The sequence below is a fragment of the Lepidochelys kempii genome, chromosome 7, assembly GCF_965140265.1.
Source record: "Lepidochelys kempii isolate rLepKem1 chromosome 7, rLepKem1.hap2, whole genome shotgun sequence".
NCBI classification, from domain to species: domain Eukaryota; kingdom Metazoa; phylum Chordata; order Testudines; family Cheloniidae; genus Lepidochelys; species Lepidochelys kempii.
Genome location: NC_133262.1, coordinates 77,910,914 through 77,932,140, shown reverse-complemented (window position 1 = coordinate 77,932,140; position 21,227 = coordinate 77,910,914). Strand labels below are relative to the sequence as shown.

The following is a 21,227-nucleotide window of genomic DNA, read 5'->3' as shown; positions in this document are numbered from 1 at the left end:
CTTTTCTACTCTGAATTCAAATTCCCATTTATGCATCCAAGGATTGCATTAACTACATTAGCCACAGCATCACACCAAGAGCTCATGTTCAGCTGATTATCCACCTTATGCTCTAATAAATTTGTTAGTCTCTAAGGTGCCACATGTACTCCTGTTCTTTTTTTGATTATCCACCAGACACCCAAACCTTTTTTCAGAGTCACTGCTTCCCAGGACACACTCCCCAATTCTGTAATTATAGCCTATATTTAAGGATAAGATTTTGTCATGGATATTTTTAGTACGAGTCACAGATAGGTCATGGGCAATAATAAAAAAAAAATCATGGAAACCTGTTACCTGTCCCTGACTTTTACTAAAAATATTCCTAACACAATGGGGAGCCCAGTTGCAGGGTCCCCATACAGCCTGCAGAGGTTGGGCAGCTGTGGGCGCTGCTCTGAGCTCTGGGGACCCCCACCACCTGTGGGGGCTCGGAGCTCCAGGGTCCCCTGCCTCGGAGCTCCAGGGTGCCCCTGCCACCCGCGGCAGCTCGGAATTCTGGCCCTCCCGCCACCTGTGGCAGCCAGCAGCTTTGACAGTGCCACCTGTGGCAGCTTGGAGCTACGGGGAGCCCCTGCTGCCTGAAGCTGCCTGTGGCCCGCCACCCACGGCAGCCAGGAGCTGCGGCAGCTGAGAACTCTGGGGGGCCCCCAGTACCAGTAGCCATGGGGAGCTGCAGGGTCCCCCTGGCGGCAGGGTACCCTACAGCTCCCGGCCGACAAGGCTGAATTCATGGAGGTTGCTAGAAGTTACGAATTCCATGACTTCTGTAACCTCCATGAAAAAATCATAACCTTACCTATATTCTTTGTTCCTAGATGTATATATTTACCCATATTAAAATGCATATTTGTTTGCTGTAACCTAGTTTACCAAATGGTCCAAATCACTGTATCAATTACCTGTCCCCTTCATTATTTACCACTCTTCCAAATTTTTGTGCCATCTTCAAACTATCAGTGACTATTTTTTCTTTCTTCATTGGCAAAAATGTTGAAATCGGGTAGGGCCAAGAACCAATCTCTGCAGTACCCCACTAGAAGCACACCTGCTCAGTGAGGATTTCCTGTTTAATTACATTTTGAGACCTATAAGTTAGCCAGTTTTTATCCATTTAATACGAGCCATGTTAATTTTATCAAGAGAGATGAAGAGAGAGTGAATACCTACCTCAACCAGTTGAATTTACCGAAGAATTACTGTAGGAAGGCTGTAATTACTCATTTGGAATATAGCAGGATGACATTGTGGTTAACACTTACTGTTGTGATTTGTGTCCTTGAGCTAATGATAAGTGGTCAGCCATCAGTTTTATATCTTCTCGAACAGATCCTGCCATGCAATGCCTACCACCACCAAATCATGGCATTGGTTCACTATTTATTTTGTTACCAATCATTTTCTACAACACCTGAGGGGGGTCGGGGGGTTGGAATATTTCCAACCAAGTATTGACCCAACTTAATCTTACCTAGCTATGAAATCTGATGAGACCATATCTAAAAAGAGTATAGCCACTTAGGATTTCAAGGTGAGGGGACAGAGACAAAGATACTAGTCTTCCATTTCTCTGTTCTGCCTCCTTTCTGCTACTAGACTGGTTGCATCTTTTACCCATCTTGACTGACACCACACATTCATTTTGCATAGGTTGCCAAACAGCTTCAGACTTCAATAACTTTCAATCACTACTCATCTGGGCTTGAACCAGTGACTTGAGGTGAAAGGCTCTAGATCAATATTAATCCCCTGAGTAATCCAGTCCCCTATACTGGTCCAGTTTTATACACATCTCATGTATTATATAAACACTTATGCAAAACTACTGTAGTCCTTATTTTGTCATGGCAGCACACTGCAGTGATAAAAGCTGAATTATAAAAATTGTGTGTTAGTGAAATATAAATCAAGCAAATGTTAAACCATTTAATCTATTTCAAAAGTTTTGACATATCAGTACAAAGGATTTAAATTGTACTTCTAGCCCTAAGGCTTGCAATGTGGAAGCCTGCCTGATTAATGTAATTAAAAGGACCACTTAGCTCAAAATTCATTAAAAAATTAAATAAATTTGGCCTTATTGTTTGCTTCCAACTGGCAGTGCGGTTTGTAGCTAAAAATGTCCGCTGCTTTATACATATCATATTGTTTTAGCACATCCCTTTTCCCTGCTGTGCATATGATTAAAGGAACAGAGGTTAAACAGCCATAAAGAATTTGGTGAATTCTATTTTTGTTAACACTGTCATCCAGCTCCCCGTCTCAGTTTTACAACAGTCTGGAAATATAGTATCTTCACTCTGAAATTAGTTAAAAACCTACTTCTATTGCAAAAGTTATTTAAACATCTCAAAGTTTCCTGCTGTACTAATTTTGCACTGTCCTTGATCCAGTGCACCAACCAGCAGTCCCTCCCAGAATATAAGGAGTGGGGGGAAGGAGGGGGCGGAGGAAAAGAATGAAAACAAGTTGGCAAATGTACATAGACAAATATTTCATTCTGGCACTGTTCTGTTTTAGAAAATATTGCAATAGCTGTATACGCCTGCTCCCTTGATCATGGATAATTAAAGCCAGTAAAAATAAGGGGGCGGGGAAAGAAAAAATCAGGGCTAAAATATTTTCAAAGGCATGAAAGTCTTTAATTACGGCTCTGTTATTTAAATTTATTTGCCATTACTTGAAATTAGACATCCAAAAAGAATTTAAACGCTACATATGTATACTAACAAATATAGTTTCTACTATAAATGCTACTGCAACATGCTTTTAATGTTGAAAACTAAATATCACTGTTACCTTAATTTAATGTTGATGTAATGGGGTTACTGTTTACTGAGCACCGCCGCATGGCCAGAGGTCACTCAGCAGCATCCTGCCTCTGTTTCTCCCCACTTCAGGTTTCCTTAAGAACTGCAGAAAGGCTTGTCTCTCTGTTACTACCACACCTGCCAGTGGCTGGCTTAATAACAAAAACAGAATTTAATCTTCAGGGTCCCACAAGAAAATCCATAACCACCAAAAAGTCAATATTTAGTTCTGGTGTCTTCTTCCGTTCCAGTGTGCTCTCACAGCCCATCCTCCCAGTTCTTCCTAGGTGGAGCTCAGCCTTCTGGTACCGGCCTCCAGGCCCAAACCCAGTCAGGTTTCCCACAGCAGCCTCTGCCCTCTGAGCTCCAGCCCCTAAATCCCCTTGGTTTTCAGGGTTTTCCTGAAGGAGCCTCTCTCACTCCCCACAGTATCCTATGCTTCCCCCTCTCCATGCAGCTTCCTGCTGATATTTATGGGGAAATCGTCTCCTCTCTCCCAGATGTGCCTCCTTAGTAATCAGTGCTCGCTGGCCCTAGGCCTCCAAAACTTAAGGGGCAAGCCACTCTGTCACAGCTGTAAATAAACAATAAAAATTGGTAAAAAATGTCTGGAATATGAGGTCTTCTTCAGGACTGATCTATAAAGATAAACTACACCACCACTTTCTCCTATCCGGAGCAAAAAGCTGCACTAGCATTTTGAGAGACTATAAACTAGGGATCTTTGCATTCTTGTGAGATCATCCTTGTGTTTAAATTATCTGTAAGGATTCTAAAGTGGGGCCTGATTTTGCTACCTTTACTCACAATGTTAGTACAGTAATTTACTCTGCAAACATCCACTGACATTGTTGGGACTACTTATGGGGTGAGATACTAGTCAATGGGAATGAGGGAGAATACTCAACAGTTTTCCCAAATAGCTGTAATAGTGGGTGAAATTCATCCCTCCCCATACAAATCCTGTGTAATTTGGGCTTTGTGCAGCATGCTAAACCAGGCAGAGCAAGATAGAATTCACCCAAACCCTGCACAGCCACTCTTCCTTCCAGTCTATGAGGAACAGCATGCAGGGGTTTGGGCCCACGGGGTCTCCAGGAGACCCTCCAGAGTCCGGTTCTTCTCTCTCTCCCCTCCCCCTCCCCCCCCCCCCCCCAACTATGCGACCCTTAGTGGAGCTGCTACAGAGACACCCTTAACTGATGCCCAGAAGGTGCAGCAGTCCTTTCCCTATCCCCTGCATAGTCTTATGTGGGTCCTGTGCACGTGGGTAAATGTCACACCGTATGAGGTGTTTTGTTAATATTCACACTAACCCTTCTGTGCTCCCACCCACAACATGTGGGAAGAGTACAGGGGGAATTAGGGGGAAAAAATTCACTTGTCCTGTACAGACTGATCTTGGAGGCACCGTCATGATCAAGCAATACCTGTGTTTCCAAATTTCATTGTTCGTTAGCAAATTGGTCAGAGCAGGATTTTTTTTTTAAATGACCTTTGTTTATTAGAAAGTAGGTAGAAACCAACACATTTCACATAGTCTGCTGAACAATTACTCCATATTCAAAATGGTGACTAAGCAGAGAAAGACCCTATAATCTCATCATTAATTCCCTGAGCAATCCAGTTTCCCCCATTTTATTATATTTGATATGCTAGGTCTTAGGGGCTGTATTTCTCGTACCACCCTTCTGAAATCTTTTCTCCAAATAAGTTACATTATTCCAGACTTTTAAATTTTATTCTAATGTGTATGTTTCATATGTATTAGTTTATTTAATGTACACTGTACTATGAAGGAGAAAAATAATATACAAAAAGACGACGTCTCATTTTCTCTTGCACTAGTCAAACACCAAGACTCTTAGTCTGTCAGACTTCTAAGCTTGTCTAATGTCTGTCATCTGTGTTTGAAATTAATAAAGTCTATCCATGGTGTATGATTTTTCTGTTGCTCTGATATTCAATATATACAATAATTCGCCATTTAAATTCACAGAAAGATGTGCGAAAGTAGCTATGTGTTTTCATTGTCAGTTCTAAAGGCTATGAACTTGATGACTGACCCCAAAGCCCTGTTTTGCCCCCCAACCCATTACATAGCTCTAGCAATGCTTGGGCCGACTAGTTACTTCTAGTAATTTGATTGTGTACCCTTTTCCCTTTATTACTTACCATTTAATTTGGGTCTGATCAGAACAAGGAGAGACTATTAAATACTGGACAATACAAATACCATTAATAACAGCAGGAATTTGAGTTACACCAGCAGAAGCTAAGAAATGCAAAGATAAGACTAAGATTCTGTTTTTAACCTCTCTCATTGGGTTTTGCTATTTCACGGCGCCAATGAAAAGGGGATTATTTTACATTTCAGTAGTAATTCGGATAGTTTTGTTTGTAAGTGCAGCAGAAAAGGACAAAAGGTAAAATCCTTTTGGGAACTATTCTCATGAGTAGTGTGAACAGGATTTGCCTCAGAGCTCCCATTCTCAGAGAGACTGGAATGTAATTATGTTTTTAGAACTCCCACACGAGGGCACTACAGTGCACCTCTGGTAAGAGAGTCCAAAAAAAAAAAAAGAGAGCAACTTCTCCTCCAGCCATCAGTTGCTTTTAACCTGGGCCAGCAGGGACAATAATAATACTAAAAAATAATACATATATATAATCTCCAATAACGAGAATGGTTTGGAGTAAAACTACATTAAATACTTCCTTTGAAGTTACATAATTACAGGTAATTTAGCATTTTTCCGAAGGTAAACCTTCAACTAATTCCTAACTCATGGAGAACACAAAAGCTAGCAAAATGTCTTTGTTAGAACAAAGAAGGATCATTAATGGGCCTGAATATGTAACAGATAAAGATTAAAATGATAAATGGACATCATGAATACTAAAAGAATTCTATGTGAGAAAAAATGTGAGAGTATTCAGCAGATATTCAAAGAACTATAATAAGAATTAAGAAGAAAAGGAGTACTTGTGGCACCTTAGAGACTAACAAATTTGTTAGTCTCTAAGGTGCCACAAGTACTCCTTTTCTTTTTGCGGATACAGACTAACACAGCTGCTACTCTGAAAAGAATTAAGAAGTGACCCTTTCACACCAACTCCCCCCTTTTTTTTTAAATGAAACAAGAGGCAACACCTAATTAATATAGAGTCTAAGTACATTTTCAATGGTGCACATGTCAATACCTCCAAACCTGTATGCACAACACATAAAATACATTAAATGACTTAAAGTCTATGAGACACAGTCATGAATTCCAACTGCCCAGTGTCCAAAACTGCTGGAAGTTTTGCCAATCCAAAACTCAGCGTAGAATACTTTCAAAAGTCTAAAACCACATTTGGATTGTCTTACCTCAGAGGAAGTTAAATACTCTGTAATCTACATATCTATCGCTTAAGAATTATGCTATTATGCCTTATACTGTGTAGTTCAAAAAGAAATTCCCATTCTATATTTGCAACCCGCATTCAAATAGACCACTGACCCACTACCATGGTATACAGCAGGCAGTGCTCTTTCAGCAGAATAGAAAGCCAATGAAACTCTTGACACCTACAGGATATCTGAAGTGGTGGAAATAGGATACTTGTATAAATAAAGAGTGTAAAAAATGTGGGCCCTAAAAAGTGTGTTGTAAAAGTGTCAACATTATGCCTATGGCATATTTTCTCAATATTATGGGGGGGGGGGGTTAGTGCAGAATCTGCCACAAAGGTCAGCAGGACCAGCATGCAACACAAAACTGAATATTACAGGATAAATGTTACTAGAATTTAAATGGACACATTCAGGACAGGGTGTAGTCCAATCTTTGGCCAACACCATCTATGGCATGGAGCCTCCAGAAGCTGTGCAGGCTATCTAGGCTCTGCAGTCACAAATAAAGCAGATCTTGAGTGCAAAAGCAGCATCAAGGAGGCCACATAATGCTTACACAGCCACTCAACACCTCCCCATCCCAGGGTCAGAGTAAAAGATTGTACCCATTGCTGCATACAAGGGCATCAAGTACCAGAGAATGGTGTAAGGGGAGACACTGAATGACATTCCAGTGGGTAAGAAGATTCTTCCCTAGTGAGTTATAAGTCAGTCGAGGAGAAACTGAATAGGGTTCCTCAGCTGAACAACCTTATATGCCCACAGCACAATGGGAAACTGAAAAAGGGTAAATCAGGAAAATAATCTCCTTGCTACTTTAAGTGTATTCTGACAACACTGGAGTTCAAGGATCCAAGAGCTGTCTTCTTTTCAGCCTGCCTTCAAAGACCCGACTCTCATCCTCCTTTTATCTATTACATGCCACTTTCATGAGCGTGGTACCTATGACCACACTAGAAGCTCTGAGATTTTGCAGGCAGTCCTGCAAAAAAGCCAAAAATTAGGCATGTTTGCTGACAGTTCTGAAATGGACCTCAACTAAGACCAAGCCAGGGCCAATGGGCTGATATAACCCAACCTCCATGACAATGGCGGAGAGGTATGGGCCAAGAATAGAGAGTCCAAAAGCCAAAGTTCACTATCACCACCACCTTGAAAAATCAATTTTTTCTCAATAATGAAAGAATATAAGAATATGGACCCAGTCCTTTCCCCTCCAATCAAAAGAGCTACTCTTGGGTTACTACAGCTCTAAGGATACTTCCCATGTTCTTCTTGGCCAATCACTCTGTTTGGGGACGTGCATAGGGCAGAGAGCTCATGCATATGAATTTCCCTCCTTGGGCAGCCTGACAGCTCCCTGTTGTATTAATGGTACAGGTTCCCTCTTCTTTACACACTGGGTGCACAGTGCATTCAGACTGCCTATCTGGACTTATGTGCCTCCATCTTTTGATACATGGGGGCCTGTGACTGAGCACTATTGGTGAAAGTCCCTCTCATGCAGACAGTCCATACAAAAATTATGCACTATTTATGTCCCATTTTTAAACCATTTAGTTTAAATGGTTAAGCGAAACTCAAATGGTGTATAAACAACATTGCACAGGTATATTTTGGTAGGTTGACTAATTTAATTAAAAATACAGAAAGTGAAAATATTTGAAGTTCAAAGGTCCAGATAAAGCATTGCTTTCTTTATTTTCCATATACATAATTAGACCTTTAAAAAGTCTGCACATCTGTAAATTGGTAAAAAATGCAATCCAACACAAAAAATTGCCATTTTCAAGCTTAGCTAAAATATCAATTAAGTTCTTATCTCTAAACAAAATTACATGAAATAATTTGAAAAGTTCATAATTAGAAGACCATCAAAAATGCCCTCTGAACAAACAGAATACATAAATTATAACAAAGATGGAAAAGTCAGTCCCTATTCAGAGCTCACTGCCCTATCTATAAAATTCATCTCCCCTGTGAGAGAAAGAATAAATGTATCCTTCTAAAGCAAAATTTTAAACAGGGTTAAGTGAAGTGGATTTGAAATTTGTTCAGGATTCTTGCATTGTAAAAAAAAAGTTTCCTTTGTCTTTTTATGTTTTGATTAGTGAGTTTAAAAACTAGCCAACAATCTAGATTGTTAACAGACCACAACTGTTTAACTTTGAAGGCTCTTATTTTTAAGATAAATGCATAGTTCACATTAATATTCTATATCCTCATTATACTTATTATCTTTTTATTGAAATTTAAAACTATTTTCATTGCTAAGGTTTATGTATAAATACAAGTTACTCAGTGGTGAGCTGGAGCCAGTTTGCACCGGTTCGCTAGAACCGGTTGTTGAATTTAGAAGCCCTTTTAGAACCGGTTGTTCCGCGAGGGACAACAGGTTCTAAAGGGGCTTCTAAATTTAACCGTCCCAAAGTGGCGTCTTAGGTGCCAACTCCATGGGTGGTCCAGGGCTGGAGCACCCAAGGGGAAAATTTGGTGGGGGCAGAGCACCCACCGGCAGCTCCCCGCCCCACGCCCAGCCCCAGCTTACCTCTGCTCTGCCTCCTCCCATGAACGCACCGGCCCGCTCTGCTTCTCCGCCCCCACCCCCACCCCAGCTTCCAGCGAATCAGCTGTTCACGCGGGAAGCCGGGGCGGGCTGAGAAGCAGGTGGCGGCTTCACACACAGGCCCAGGGAGGCGAAAGTGAGCTGGGGCGGGGTGTGTGTGTGTGAGGAGGGCCGCCCGTGCCGCAGCAAGTAACCGGGGAGGGGGGAGGGTGCACAGGGGAACCGCTCCCTGCCCCAGCTCAGCTCCACCACCCTCGGCCTGAGCAGGAAGCCGCCGCCTGCTTCTCAGCCCTCCCAGGCTTCCCACTGAACAGCTGATTCGCACGAAGTCGGGGAGGGGGGTGCATTTGGGGTGGAGGTGAGCTGGGGCCGGGTGCAGGGCGGGGAGCTGCCGGTGGGTGCTCTGCTCCAACCAAATTTTCCCCGTGGGTGCTCCAGCCCCGGAGCACCCATGGAGTCAGCACCTAAGGCACCATTTTTTATGTGATCAGTGGGGGGAGTGGGCACTCCCCCTGCTCCCCCCATAGCTATGCTCCCCCACCCCTAGGAGCCAGAATGGGAGCTGCCCCAGGTAAGCACCGCCGGATTCCCCACCTCGCCCCCTGGCAGGTCCCTCTGGCTCTTAGGTGTGGTGGGCACCCACTACGGTGGCCCACGAGACCCTCCTGCCCGGTTCTGGGGGCAGTCAGGGGACAGGGGAGGGGGGTGGATGGGGCAGAGGTCCTGGGGGAGGGGGGAGATGTAAAGGAATGCGGGGGGTTGGATGGGCAGGAGTCCCGGAGGGCGGGGGTGGGCAATGACCCCTCGTGGGGTGAAGAGGGAACCAGTTGTTAAGATTTTGGCAGCTCATCACTGAAGTTACTACATATATCAACTGAACATACCATACAAAATTCAAGTATGATAACTATTTAAATAATGTTATGAGTTTTGATTAGTTTACAAACAAGAGATAGGCAATCAAAATAACATTATATCAATTAAATGCTTAAAGATTGTAGATCCAATGTTAGGTACAGATACTCTCCATTGTAACAAATGACCACATATACATATTAAGGTGAAATTTAGAGGACATGCTGAATTTTCCGGAGGATTTTAAGAGGGCAGCAAAAACTATCTTCATTACCGAGATCTTATTAGTACTTTAAATATGAAATTAACTGTTAACTCTTCTTAATAGCTAAGTGGGTAAAGGTTGTCAGAGATGACAATATATCCACAGCTAAAAATCACTTATAGTTAAAAAAAACAATATTGTCTAGTGAATAAGGACAAGCTCTCTATTCGCAACTAACTCACAATGAGGTTTCAAGATGGCTGTGTAAACATGTCATATGGATATTCACATGTGAAGATGCATTTGCATGAATAACCACAACACTTTACAGTTCCAGAAACATTTTTGTGAACACAATTTTTGTTGCACAAATTCACACAAAAAGCGAGTAAATGGTAGTCACAAAAGCAGTTACACAAATTCGTGACGTCCATTACAACAAATGTTCATTAATCTTTGTGTGCAATAATTGCCTAGGTCTAATTGCCAATTAGCAACAACTGTGGTGGTGATATCTGCAATGTAAACACTTGGCCTTGCAGATTGGACTGTAACCACCAAATGATATCACACTGGATGCCAAATAGCCAGCAGATGGTATCAACTGTCAATCACTAAACAACTTGGGCAAAATTTGAACTGGTGACCTAAATGTGAAAGACTGTTCAAGAGGATATGATTTGTTCATCCACACTGTCCTTGCCGAGGCATTTTAACTGAATACTGATGTCTTATTCTACATTAAGGACACTGAATTATTCAAATATGACGTTTCTGGTCTTTTTGACAGATTCCTCACTATTTCCTTTTCTTTTTTTCTTTTTTTTTTTTTTAGAGCTGGTTGGAAAAATGTTGACAAAACATTTTTTGTCAGAATTTGCTGATTCATCCAAAGTGAAATGTTTCACAGGAATGGTTCGATTTTCATGACATTCTGCTAGAAACCAGGCGGATTTTGAAACCTGTCTGGTTTTCTCATAGCTCATCTGCTTGCCTCTTCAGCAGGCAGGCTAGTGGGGAGCCAATAACCTGGAAGCCTTGTCTCCCACCTCCTCCTGAATGGGTCTGTCAAGGTTCCTTCCCCACTCTGAACTGTAGGGTACAGATGTGGGGACCTGCATGAAAGACCCCCTAAGCTTATTCTTACGAGCTTAGGTTAAACGCTGCCACCACCAAAGTGTTACATAAAGAACAGGGGAAGTGCCCACTTGGAAACGTCTCCCCCCCAAAAAATATCCCCCAAGCACTACACCCCCTTTCCTGGGGAAGGCTGGATAAAAATCCTCACCAATTTGCATAGGTGAACACAGATCCAAACCCTTGGATCTTAAGAACAATGAAAAGCAATCAGGTTCTTAAAAGAAGAATTTTAATTGAAGAAAAAGTAAAAGAATCACCTCTGTAAAATCAGGATGATAAATACCTTACAGGGTAATCAGATTCAAAACATAGAGAATCCCTCTAGGCAAAACCTTAAGTTACAAAAAGACACAAAAACAGGAATATACATTCCATTCAGCACAACTTATTTTATCAGCCATTTAAACAAAACAGAATCTAACTAGATTGCTTACTGACTTTTTACAGGAGTTCTGACCTGCATTCCTGCTCTGGTCCCAGCAAAAGCATCACACAGACAGAGCGAACCCTTTGTTTATCCCCGCCTTCAGCTTTGAAAGTATCTTGTCTCCTCATTGGTCATTTTGGTCAGGTGCCAGCGAGGTTATCTTAGCTTCTTAACCCTTTACAGGTGAAAGGGTTTTTCCTCTGACCAGGGAGGATTTAAAGGTGTTTACCCTTCCCTTTATATTTATGACAGGGTCACTGTATTTTTTAGGAGTTTTTGTTGTTTTACTTGACTAGTATATGAAAAATAATTAGCAGTGGGTGGAGCACCTCCACAAAAGGTAATTACAGTCCCCTGCGCAGCTCTATTTAATTACAGAACTAGTCAAGAAAGCCATTAAGAATGCCCAAAGGATACAGACAAAGTAACCTATTCAGAAACACTAGAGAAGCAAACAAAATTCATACCCAATCACTCTACCCCAAGCTACTTGGCTTCACCATTGGAGAGGTCTCCTGGTCAACAAAGTACTGCCAAGCTTGTGAAGGGCTTACACTAAACTCAACAGTATTTCTCTGTCAGTAACTCAATAACTTTTAAATGCCTCATTTGATCAATTCCAAAATTTCAGGGAATGTTTTAGGCATCAATGGCCAGAACCCATACTGATTTGGAGAAAAATCAGAAAACTGGAAGAGTGACAGTGGCCACATGAAGCCCCTGTTAGCTCTTTAACACAGCCATAGCCTCAAGCACCTCTGCAATTATATATAGATCAATTAACCAGTTGATGCCAGCCATTAACACCTTCCAGCATAACACTACCCTTATATCAATCACTGCTTCTCCTTCCAATAGAGGTAAACATGCTGACACATGGAATGATTTCTCTCTCAGACAGAAAAAATAATAATGGGGGGAGGGGGCAGAGAAGAGGAAATGGTGAGAAGGGGAAAAGGGGTGTGTGCACACCCCAGCATGGGGGTGAGAGAGAATGGGAAACCCTGGAATAGGGGGAAGGGGGCACAAAGAACCCTTTGTATGGGAGACAGAATGGAGACCATAGTGATGGAGGCAGATGGGAACACAGAACTCCTGGCATGGCAGGGAAGGAGGGAATGTGGGGCACACCGTACCTCTGTCTGGGGGAGAGATTGGGATATCCTGATATGGGAAGAAGGAGGGAAGGTTGGGGAAAAGAGGAATGGGATGCATACAGATCCCCTGCCATGATGGAGGGGGAACATATAACCTCCTCGTGAGGGGAGACTGGAGCAACCTGGTAACAGGGAACGGGGAGGCACACAGAGCCCCTACCCAGGAGGGAAGAAGAGTAGAGGAGCACACACAGATCCTGCCATGGAAGGGAATGGAGGGCTTGGGGAAAGGTGGGATGAGTGTGTATCCAGAGCTGCTGGTATGGGGAGAAGAGGAGACCCTGATACGTGAGACCCTGGATGGGGGGCACACAGAGACCCTAGCAGAGAGGAGGTTAACTGGAGTTGCAGGGAGTACTTAAAACAGGGGGTTGCAAACAGGGTGTCTGTGGTGGAGAATGGAGGAATGCAAGGACACGCAGAACATACAATAAGCTCCGCTTACACAAGCTACAAAGTGTGCTCCCTAGTTTTAAACAATCATAGTAGTACAGGAAAACTACTGAATGTACTTTCTTCAATTTGCTTTGATGTTTTGGCTAAAGTGATACCTACAAAACAAAGCCAAGTAAAAACATGAACATTTAAAGAAAGACAGCAAGCTTTGAAAAGTGTGCACTTAACTAGCTAATCACTGTGTGATTAGCTGTGTGATTAAGTGTGAGCCTAAGGGCAGGTCAACGCTGTCTGGTTGGTTCAGACTATGGAGGTGTGAATAACAGTCTGTTTCCAAGTGCTGTGCTGTAACTCCCCTGTGTGGATACTGATGGTGCAAACTTAAAGGTTCCTACTGCACACTGATGTAGTCCTGTTTGGAGGGGACTACATTAATGAAAACTAGGAACCCTTTCATTCACACCCACAGCATCCATGCAGGGGAGTTAGAGTGCAACACTTTGGTGTGCACTGCTATTCAAAGTCCAGCACTCCAAACTGTGGGGAAGTGCAGACATGTTCCATATGCTTAAGGAAATTGTCTAATATACAGGTTTAGCATGTAAATGTGTGCAACTCTTCAGTTCAAAATATCAGAATTCATTAATCAAAACCATTTTTCATCCCAACCAAGAGGCACCAGTTCTATGATGATTATGTCAATATCGAGTTTCATACTTCAGCTCCTTTAGAGTACCCTTGTCTAAAAAATTTGTAGTAGAAGTTTTTACAATATAAATAGTATATTCCCCTTCTTTGTCCCCAAACTCAAACATAGAAAAGATACTGTTCAAACTTTTAAAAAAAAAATCACATTTGGGTAGAGAGCAACCTTAGATAAATTCAGCTCCAGAAGCTTAATGTTTCTGCAAGTTACAAACGCACAGAAAAAGGACATTATCATGGAAATTGTTCTGAAACTCTAACTGTACTGGGTGATATCTAGCAACTGCTATAATATTAAATGTGCACTGCCATTAAATTTAATTTTAAATATTGTTATTGCAACCTGATCCACTATGACATCTTTAAAGAAAATGATATCGTATAGTATTACTTCAAGAAGTGAAACTTAGCTAGTCATCTGGACCATAAAATAGCAGATTACTCCATCATGCTGGCTAGAGCAGCTAGGAATAAAACTAGATTTACCAACCACATTATTTTTATTCGGAAATGTTTCAAAACAGACATCATCCAAAAGACTTTAGACTCATTCCATCCAAATATACAGTACCGAGACCAGCAAAAACATGTACTGTGTAAAGTACAATTTGTAAATGTTGTGGAAAAATATTACAAGACATTCTGTAATATATCATCCTATCGAAGTAAAATAAATTAACTGAAGACCGAAATAGAAAATAATAAAAACTTCTATGCAATTCATGTATTAACAATTTAAATCTTTATGAGATTTGACATGTGTTAATGGGAACTGTTCCACAGAATCCCTGTACATCAAAATTTAGTCTGATACCCCACTTGCTCTCTCTGAATTTGCAGTCTAATATAAGTACATTAAATCACAAACGAGATAGTGAAATCTCTGGACTTGGTACGGGGAAAACAATAACAATGAAAATCTTGAAGTTAAAGGTGGTAGGTTAGTTCAGAGTGTAAGTTTTGTATTTGCACACCTAGGCTTTGATACTGCAATGAGCTCTGTAGGGCACAACAATCTGCACCATAAGTTCTCACTGCAGCACTGGGAAACTACTTTGCAAATAATTTATGCAGCAATTGTACACACAAATTAAACTCATATTTACATGCCGAAATCTTTTAAATATCAAGTCCAGAAAATTCATAGTGCTGTCATTTTGAGTTTGTTGACATCAATGGAGCTATGCTGATTTTCCTCAGCCAAGGATTTGACCCATTTTCTTATTAGAGCCTCTTTCTATACCCAAAAGGGGAAGGTACCTTACAACAAGAATACTGTTTATAAGGGGAACATCCATATACTTGTTAAAAACAAAAATGGAAGGGATTTACACAACTATCCCGTACGTTTATATCCCTCTGTAATTCTTGTACTGTCATGTTTATCAAAAGATATACACGTATATCCAATTTTTCAGTCCTTGTAGAGCTGGAGTGAAGGAGAAGTAATGGGGTTGACAATTGGACAGGCAAGTTTAAAGTCACCAAATGTGGTTAGATGCATGCTGTGTGTTTTATTACCTTACCAAACATACCATTCGTTTTTCAGTTTTGACCTTTTATTCCTATGCAACATAAGCATCTCAGCCAATATTATTCAAAATACTTTAGCTGAAGTGAAAATATAGAACAAAAACATATTATAATCAGTGTTTTTTAAAATAAACCACCAAATGTAGTCTGCCCTTTAAAGAGTTAAAGTGTAGTTTTTTATAAAACTACAGTATATTATAATTATATTATATTATAATATTAGTCGGACCATGTGGGACCACTGATTATGAGTTGTATTTATGTAACTGAAATTCTGTTAATTGGCATGACCAGTGATAATGTATGAATAATCTAACCACCTTGATTCATTTTCCATTTCTAGCTTGATGGGTTCTACACAAGTAGTAACATGGTCATTTAGCAATAACTGCAGTGAAAGATCAGAAAAGCAATCTGATCGAGAATACTGTACAGTTGTTTGCATTAGAGAAAAATAAACTTCATTAGTCCAATTTCCCTAAAAGGATCTCTGTTATAAAATTCTCACAGTTCTGATCTGTTGTAATGATGTCTCTTTTGAGGAAGCATGTGTTGGGGTTAGAACACTAGACTTTTAGTCAGGCAATATAGGTACTGTTCCCAACTCTGACATGGTGTGTGATGTGAAGCAAGTCACTTAACTGATTTATCTCAGTTTCTACATTTGTAAAATGGGGATAACGGTAACTAATTCATATGCCCCTAGCCGTGTCATGGTTATCAGCATTGTGCACACCAGTGCCATTCAGAACCTCGCAGCAGCTCCAAAGACAGAATCTAGATCCTCTAGCTCCAAAAGAAGAGACTCTTCCATCAGCTGCTAGCAGCAGAGGGCTTATAAAACAAAACTGAGACCACCTGATTCTATCCAGTTGAGGGTAGCGGTGCATATGTTTTAGTGATTCCCCCATTTTGGAGAGAACACTTATGTGGATGGGAGAGCTTCAGACTGCTTGCCCTCTTCCACATTTGTCACAACTCTTCAGTAAGGAAATTGTTTTAGCCCCAAATACTAAACTCAAGTTCAGACTAGCATTGCTGGAGACAGAGCTCATTACGGGGCACCTCCATCAGGAGGGCTTGTACGCCTTATACGGGGGATGAGCTTTGAGTGGGGCTCTTATTGTTAGAGCCCAATAGGCTTGAGGCACGACTGTGCCTGTTGGCAATATTAATGTAGGCAGACAGCCCAGTTGGTTGTTTAAGGGACTGCAGGGACATGGGGCACTAGGTAATGCTTTGCTTGCCAGATAAAATCTGGAAATGAAATCTTGTTGAAAGCAGAGACTTTCAGTCATATAATGGGTCTGATTCCCATCACAGGGAATGTGCATGCAAAATGTTAGATATTTGCTTTTAGAGAAAATTACTTTATTGAATATCTGGAAAGCTTTAAATTATAGCTTATTAGAGTGAGTGTAAGAAAGCAAAGAAAACAATATATAACTATCAGTATTTATTAAGCACTGAAGTGTGGTCGGAGCTGTACAATACAAAGAAGATCAGATAAGTACTGCAACAGGGCCTTACCATCTAAAAGAGACAGACAGGCAGGTGCATAATACACCAGATGATTGGAGGAAGTTCCAAGTTCAAAACTGGTGCAAATTTTTATTGTGGTGGAATTTTTGTAAATTAGATTTGTTGCTATGGAGGATCACCACTGGAATGTTTCAAATCATAAGTTTATTTTAAGGAGGGATTTGAATGTCACAGGATAAGTGTGTCCTGATGCTAGATAAATGCCAGGGCAAATTGGGTGACATTCATTCATGACAGTGTTCTTTTCCAGTGTTTTCATCCCTGGTGCACCAAATGATTAATAAGGAAGATGGTGTCATTTTGGCTGGTAGACATTGGTTTAGTTGACATTTATTTACTGTTCCATTACTGAAAAGCTGCATTCTGACTCAGATAATTGATTTTAGCCATTCAGAAATGAGCTTTACATAAAAACAATTTTAAAAGATTTTCAATTAATTTATAATACACTAAAAATGTAATATACCTCATAAATTACAAAATGTATGGGTGAAACGATTTCTTAACTGAAGCTTCACTTTTTAAAAATAATTTTGCCAGTATGCAAGTGTTAGCCAACCATTCATCTGATTAGCTAACACTGAAAAAATAAAACAACATAAAGACTGAGGGTGAAATCCTGATTCTATTGAAGTTAATGGGAGTTTTGCCGTGACTTCAGTGGAGCCAGGATTCACCTCAATCAATGAATGATAACATGCCCTGCTGCATTGTTACAGGTAAAATGTAGTATTTTCTAAAATGCTAATGACTGCTTCAAGAAACAAACCTTTCATATGTTTTATTAAGCCAGTCAGAAGAAACATGGAAGAAATTGGATAGTACCATTTATAAACACAAACTGCCAGCTTCAAGCGTAAAGGAAAAATACTGAATATTTTTTTCCCTTTAATTTATTTCCATTAATATTTATAAGCTAAAATTCAACCCTTTTTTTTAGCAAAACAACTGATTGCCTCCTCTCATAAAGTAAAAGCATAAAACCTTTTCAATCTATTGTGAAATATATCCTCAATTAGTAGAGTCAAGCAGAAAAACAGATGAACCTGAACATTTGATTAAAGGCTAAATCTTGAGTCAATGCATTTTTGATCAACGTATCCGTGCACACGCATAAAAATTAAGATATATGTGACAAAGATTATCAACACAATTACACATTGTTACCTGAGTGCCTTAGAAGTCTTGCATGTCTAATTAAAATGTTCCTATACAATCAATATAATTATCTGTTGACAGCTGCCATTAAAAATAATGGGCCTAGGTATTCTAGAACTGTGGTCATTGTGGAGTTACTGCACGTAACCTTTTCTGATTTGAGTACTGATTTTAAAGTGGAGTCATGCATTCTCTAATTAAAATCCTGAAGATCATTATTATAAATACTGTACATGAAAAGAAAAGGAGTACTTGTGGCACCTTAGAGACTAACCAATTTATTTGAGCATAAGCTTTCGTGAGCTACAGCTCACTTCATCGGATGCATACTGTGGAAAGTGTAGAAGATCTTTTTATACACACAAAGCATGAAAAAATACCTCCCCCCACCCCACTCTCCTGCTGGTAATAGCTTATCTAAAGTGATCACTCTCCTTACAATGTGTATGATAATCAAGTTGGGCCATTTCCAGCACAAATCCAGGTTCTCTCTCCCTCCCTCCCTCACCCCCCCCAAACCCACTCTCCTGTTGGTAATAGCTTATCTAAAGTGACCACTCTCCTTACAATGTGTATGATAATCAAGGTGGGCCATTTCCAGCACAAATCCAGGGTTTAACAAGAACGTCGGGGGGGGGGGGGGGCGGGGTAAGGAAAAAACAAGGGGAAATAGGTTACCTTGCATAATGACTTAGCTACTCCCAGTCTCTATTCAAGCCTAAGCTAATTGTATCCAATTTGCAAATGAATTCCAATTCAGCAGTTATTTGCACTGTAGTGTCCAGGAAGGGGATCTCTTGTGTGGACTGGACCAGGCTGAGGCTGATGGTGGGATGGAAATTGTTGACATTCTTGTTAAACCCTGGATTTGTGCTGGAAATGGCCCACCTTGATTATCATACACATTGTAAGGAGAGTGGTCACTTTAGATAAGCTATTACCAGCAGGAGAGTGGGGTGGGGGGAGGTATTTTTTCATGCTGTGTGTGTATAAAAAGATCTTCTACACTTTCCACAGTATGCATCCGATGAAGTGAGCTGTAGCTCACGAAAGCTTATGCTCAAATAAATTGTTTAGTCTCTAAGGTGCCACAAGTACTCCTTTTCTTTTTGAGAATACAGACTAACACGGCTGTTACTCTGAAAACTGTACTTGAAGATATTTTTAACTCAACAGATTTAACATTGTAACCAAGAAAACCACATTTTTCTAAACCCATAACTCATTTTGGAGACATATATCTTTGCATCTAACTTTTATTCTTTAATCTGCTATTCTGTATTGTTAGCACATCAGCAATTTTGACAAAGTTGCTTTGAGCTTTATAAAACAGATGTCACAGGGCATGCATTAAATAATTCTGCTTAATCAGTTCTATTCATATAGATTACTTACCTCATCGCCTATTACAAGTTCTTCCCTGGGATTGTGGAAAAGATATTCATATAGTTTATAGTGTTGAAATAAACTGAAAAAGAAAAGAAAATGTAGCTTCAGCACAGCCACAAATCTTTAGAAAGGAAGTATTCTAAACACATTTGTTACCCTAAGACTTATTCCCTAGGTCAAGGTGACAGATACCTCAGCACTAATAAGAAGAGACACTTGTTGAGCTCTAATTCTAGCTACAATGTGTAAGCCATTGCAGGTATTACAAGATTCATATCAGTTATAATAAACTCAATATGACAATTGAGATATCAGCCCTACCATTGTGAAATTGAGTTTTGGGGCTTAATATTCTGCTCTGAAAAATAACTCAGAAGTTAATTGTTACAAGGGCATAATTTGACCTGCAGGATCTTTATTATTGGTGATGGTATGGGAGTAGAAAATGCACCTAACTCGACTTTCAGATCCCAGGCTGGTAGTATACCAAGAAAGACTGAACTGGAAAACTTGAGACACAACAAAGATAGAAGCAAATGAAGCCCTTTTTACATAGGTTTCAGAGTAGCAGCCGTGTTAGTCTGTATCCACAGAAAGAAAAGGAGTACTTGTGGCACCTTAGAGATTAACAAATTTATTTGAGCATAAGCTTTCATGAGCTACAGCTCACTTCATCGGATGCATTCAGTGAAAAATACAGTGGGGAGATGTATATCCACAGAGAACATGAAACAATGGGTGTTACCATACACACTGTAACGAGAGTGATCAGGTAAGGTGAGCTATTACCAGCAGGAGAGAAAAAAAAAACCCACCTTTTGTAGTGCTAATCAAGGTGGGCCACTTCCAGCAGTTGACAAGAACATCTGAGGAATAACAGAAAATCACTATCCATCACCTTCAGCCCCCAACTAAAACCTCTCCAACGCATCATCAAAGATCTACAACATATCCTGAAGGACGACCCATCACTCTCACAGATCTTGGGAGACAGGCCAGTCCTTGCTTACAGACAGCCCCCCAACCTGAAGCAAATACTCACCAGCAACTACACACCACACAACAGAACCACTAACCCAGGAACCTATCCTTACAACAAAGCCCGTTGCCAACTGTGTCCACATATCTATTCAGGGGACACCATCATAGGACCTAATCACATCAGCCACACTATCAGAGGCTCGTTCACCTGCACATCTACCAATGTGATATATGCCATCATGTGCCAGCAATGCCCCTTTGCCATGTACATTGGTCAAACTGGACAGTCTCTACGTAAAAGAATAAGTAGACACAAATCAGACGTCAAGAATTATAACATTCACAAACCAGTCGGAGAACACTTCAATCTCTTTGGTCACTCGATTAGAGACCTAAAAGTTGCAATTCTTCAACAAAAAAAACTTCAAAAACAGACCTCAACAAGAGACTGCTGAATTGGAGTGATCCTGCAATTGCAAACAGGATACAATTAACTTTGGCTTGAATAAAGACTGGGAGTGGATGGGTCATTACACAAAGTACAACTATTTCCCCATGTTTATTCCCCCCCACCCCCACTGTTCCTCGGATGTTCTTGTCAACTGCTGAAAATGGCCCACCTTGATTATCACTACAAAAGGTTTTTTCTCCATCCCCCCAACCCACTCTCCTGCTGGTAATAGCTCACCTTACCTGATCACTCTTCTTACAGTGTGTATGGTAACACCCATGGTTTCATGTTCTCTATGTGTACAAATCTCCCCATTGTATTTTCCACTGAATGCATCCGATGAAGTGAGCTGAAGCTCACGAAAGCTTATGCTCAAATAAATTTGTTAGTCTCTAAGGTGCCACAAGTACTCCTTTCCTTTTTACAAGTCACTTTTCATCTTAGAATTGCATTTTAAACTCCAAAATAAA

The 21,227-nt window shown here is 40.6% G+C and overlaps 1 protein-coding gene across 3 annotated transcripts in view; it reads right to left on the bottom strand.

The window, feature by feature from the left end:
* Positions 1-21,227, bottom strand: part of CABCOCO1 (ciliary associated calcium binding coiled-coil 1) — a 64,560-nt gene that overhangs the window by 23,919 nt on the left and 19,414 nt on the right. For all 3 annotated transcript variants that reach the window (XM_073353419.1, XM_073353420.1, XM_073353421.1), the window contains one exon: positions 19,332-19,404. In XM_073353419.1, coding sequence (XP_073209520.1) covers positions 19,332-19,404 — 73 coding nt within the window. The remainder of the gene's footprint in view (positions 1-19,331; positions 19,405-21,227) is intronic.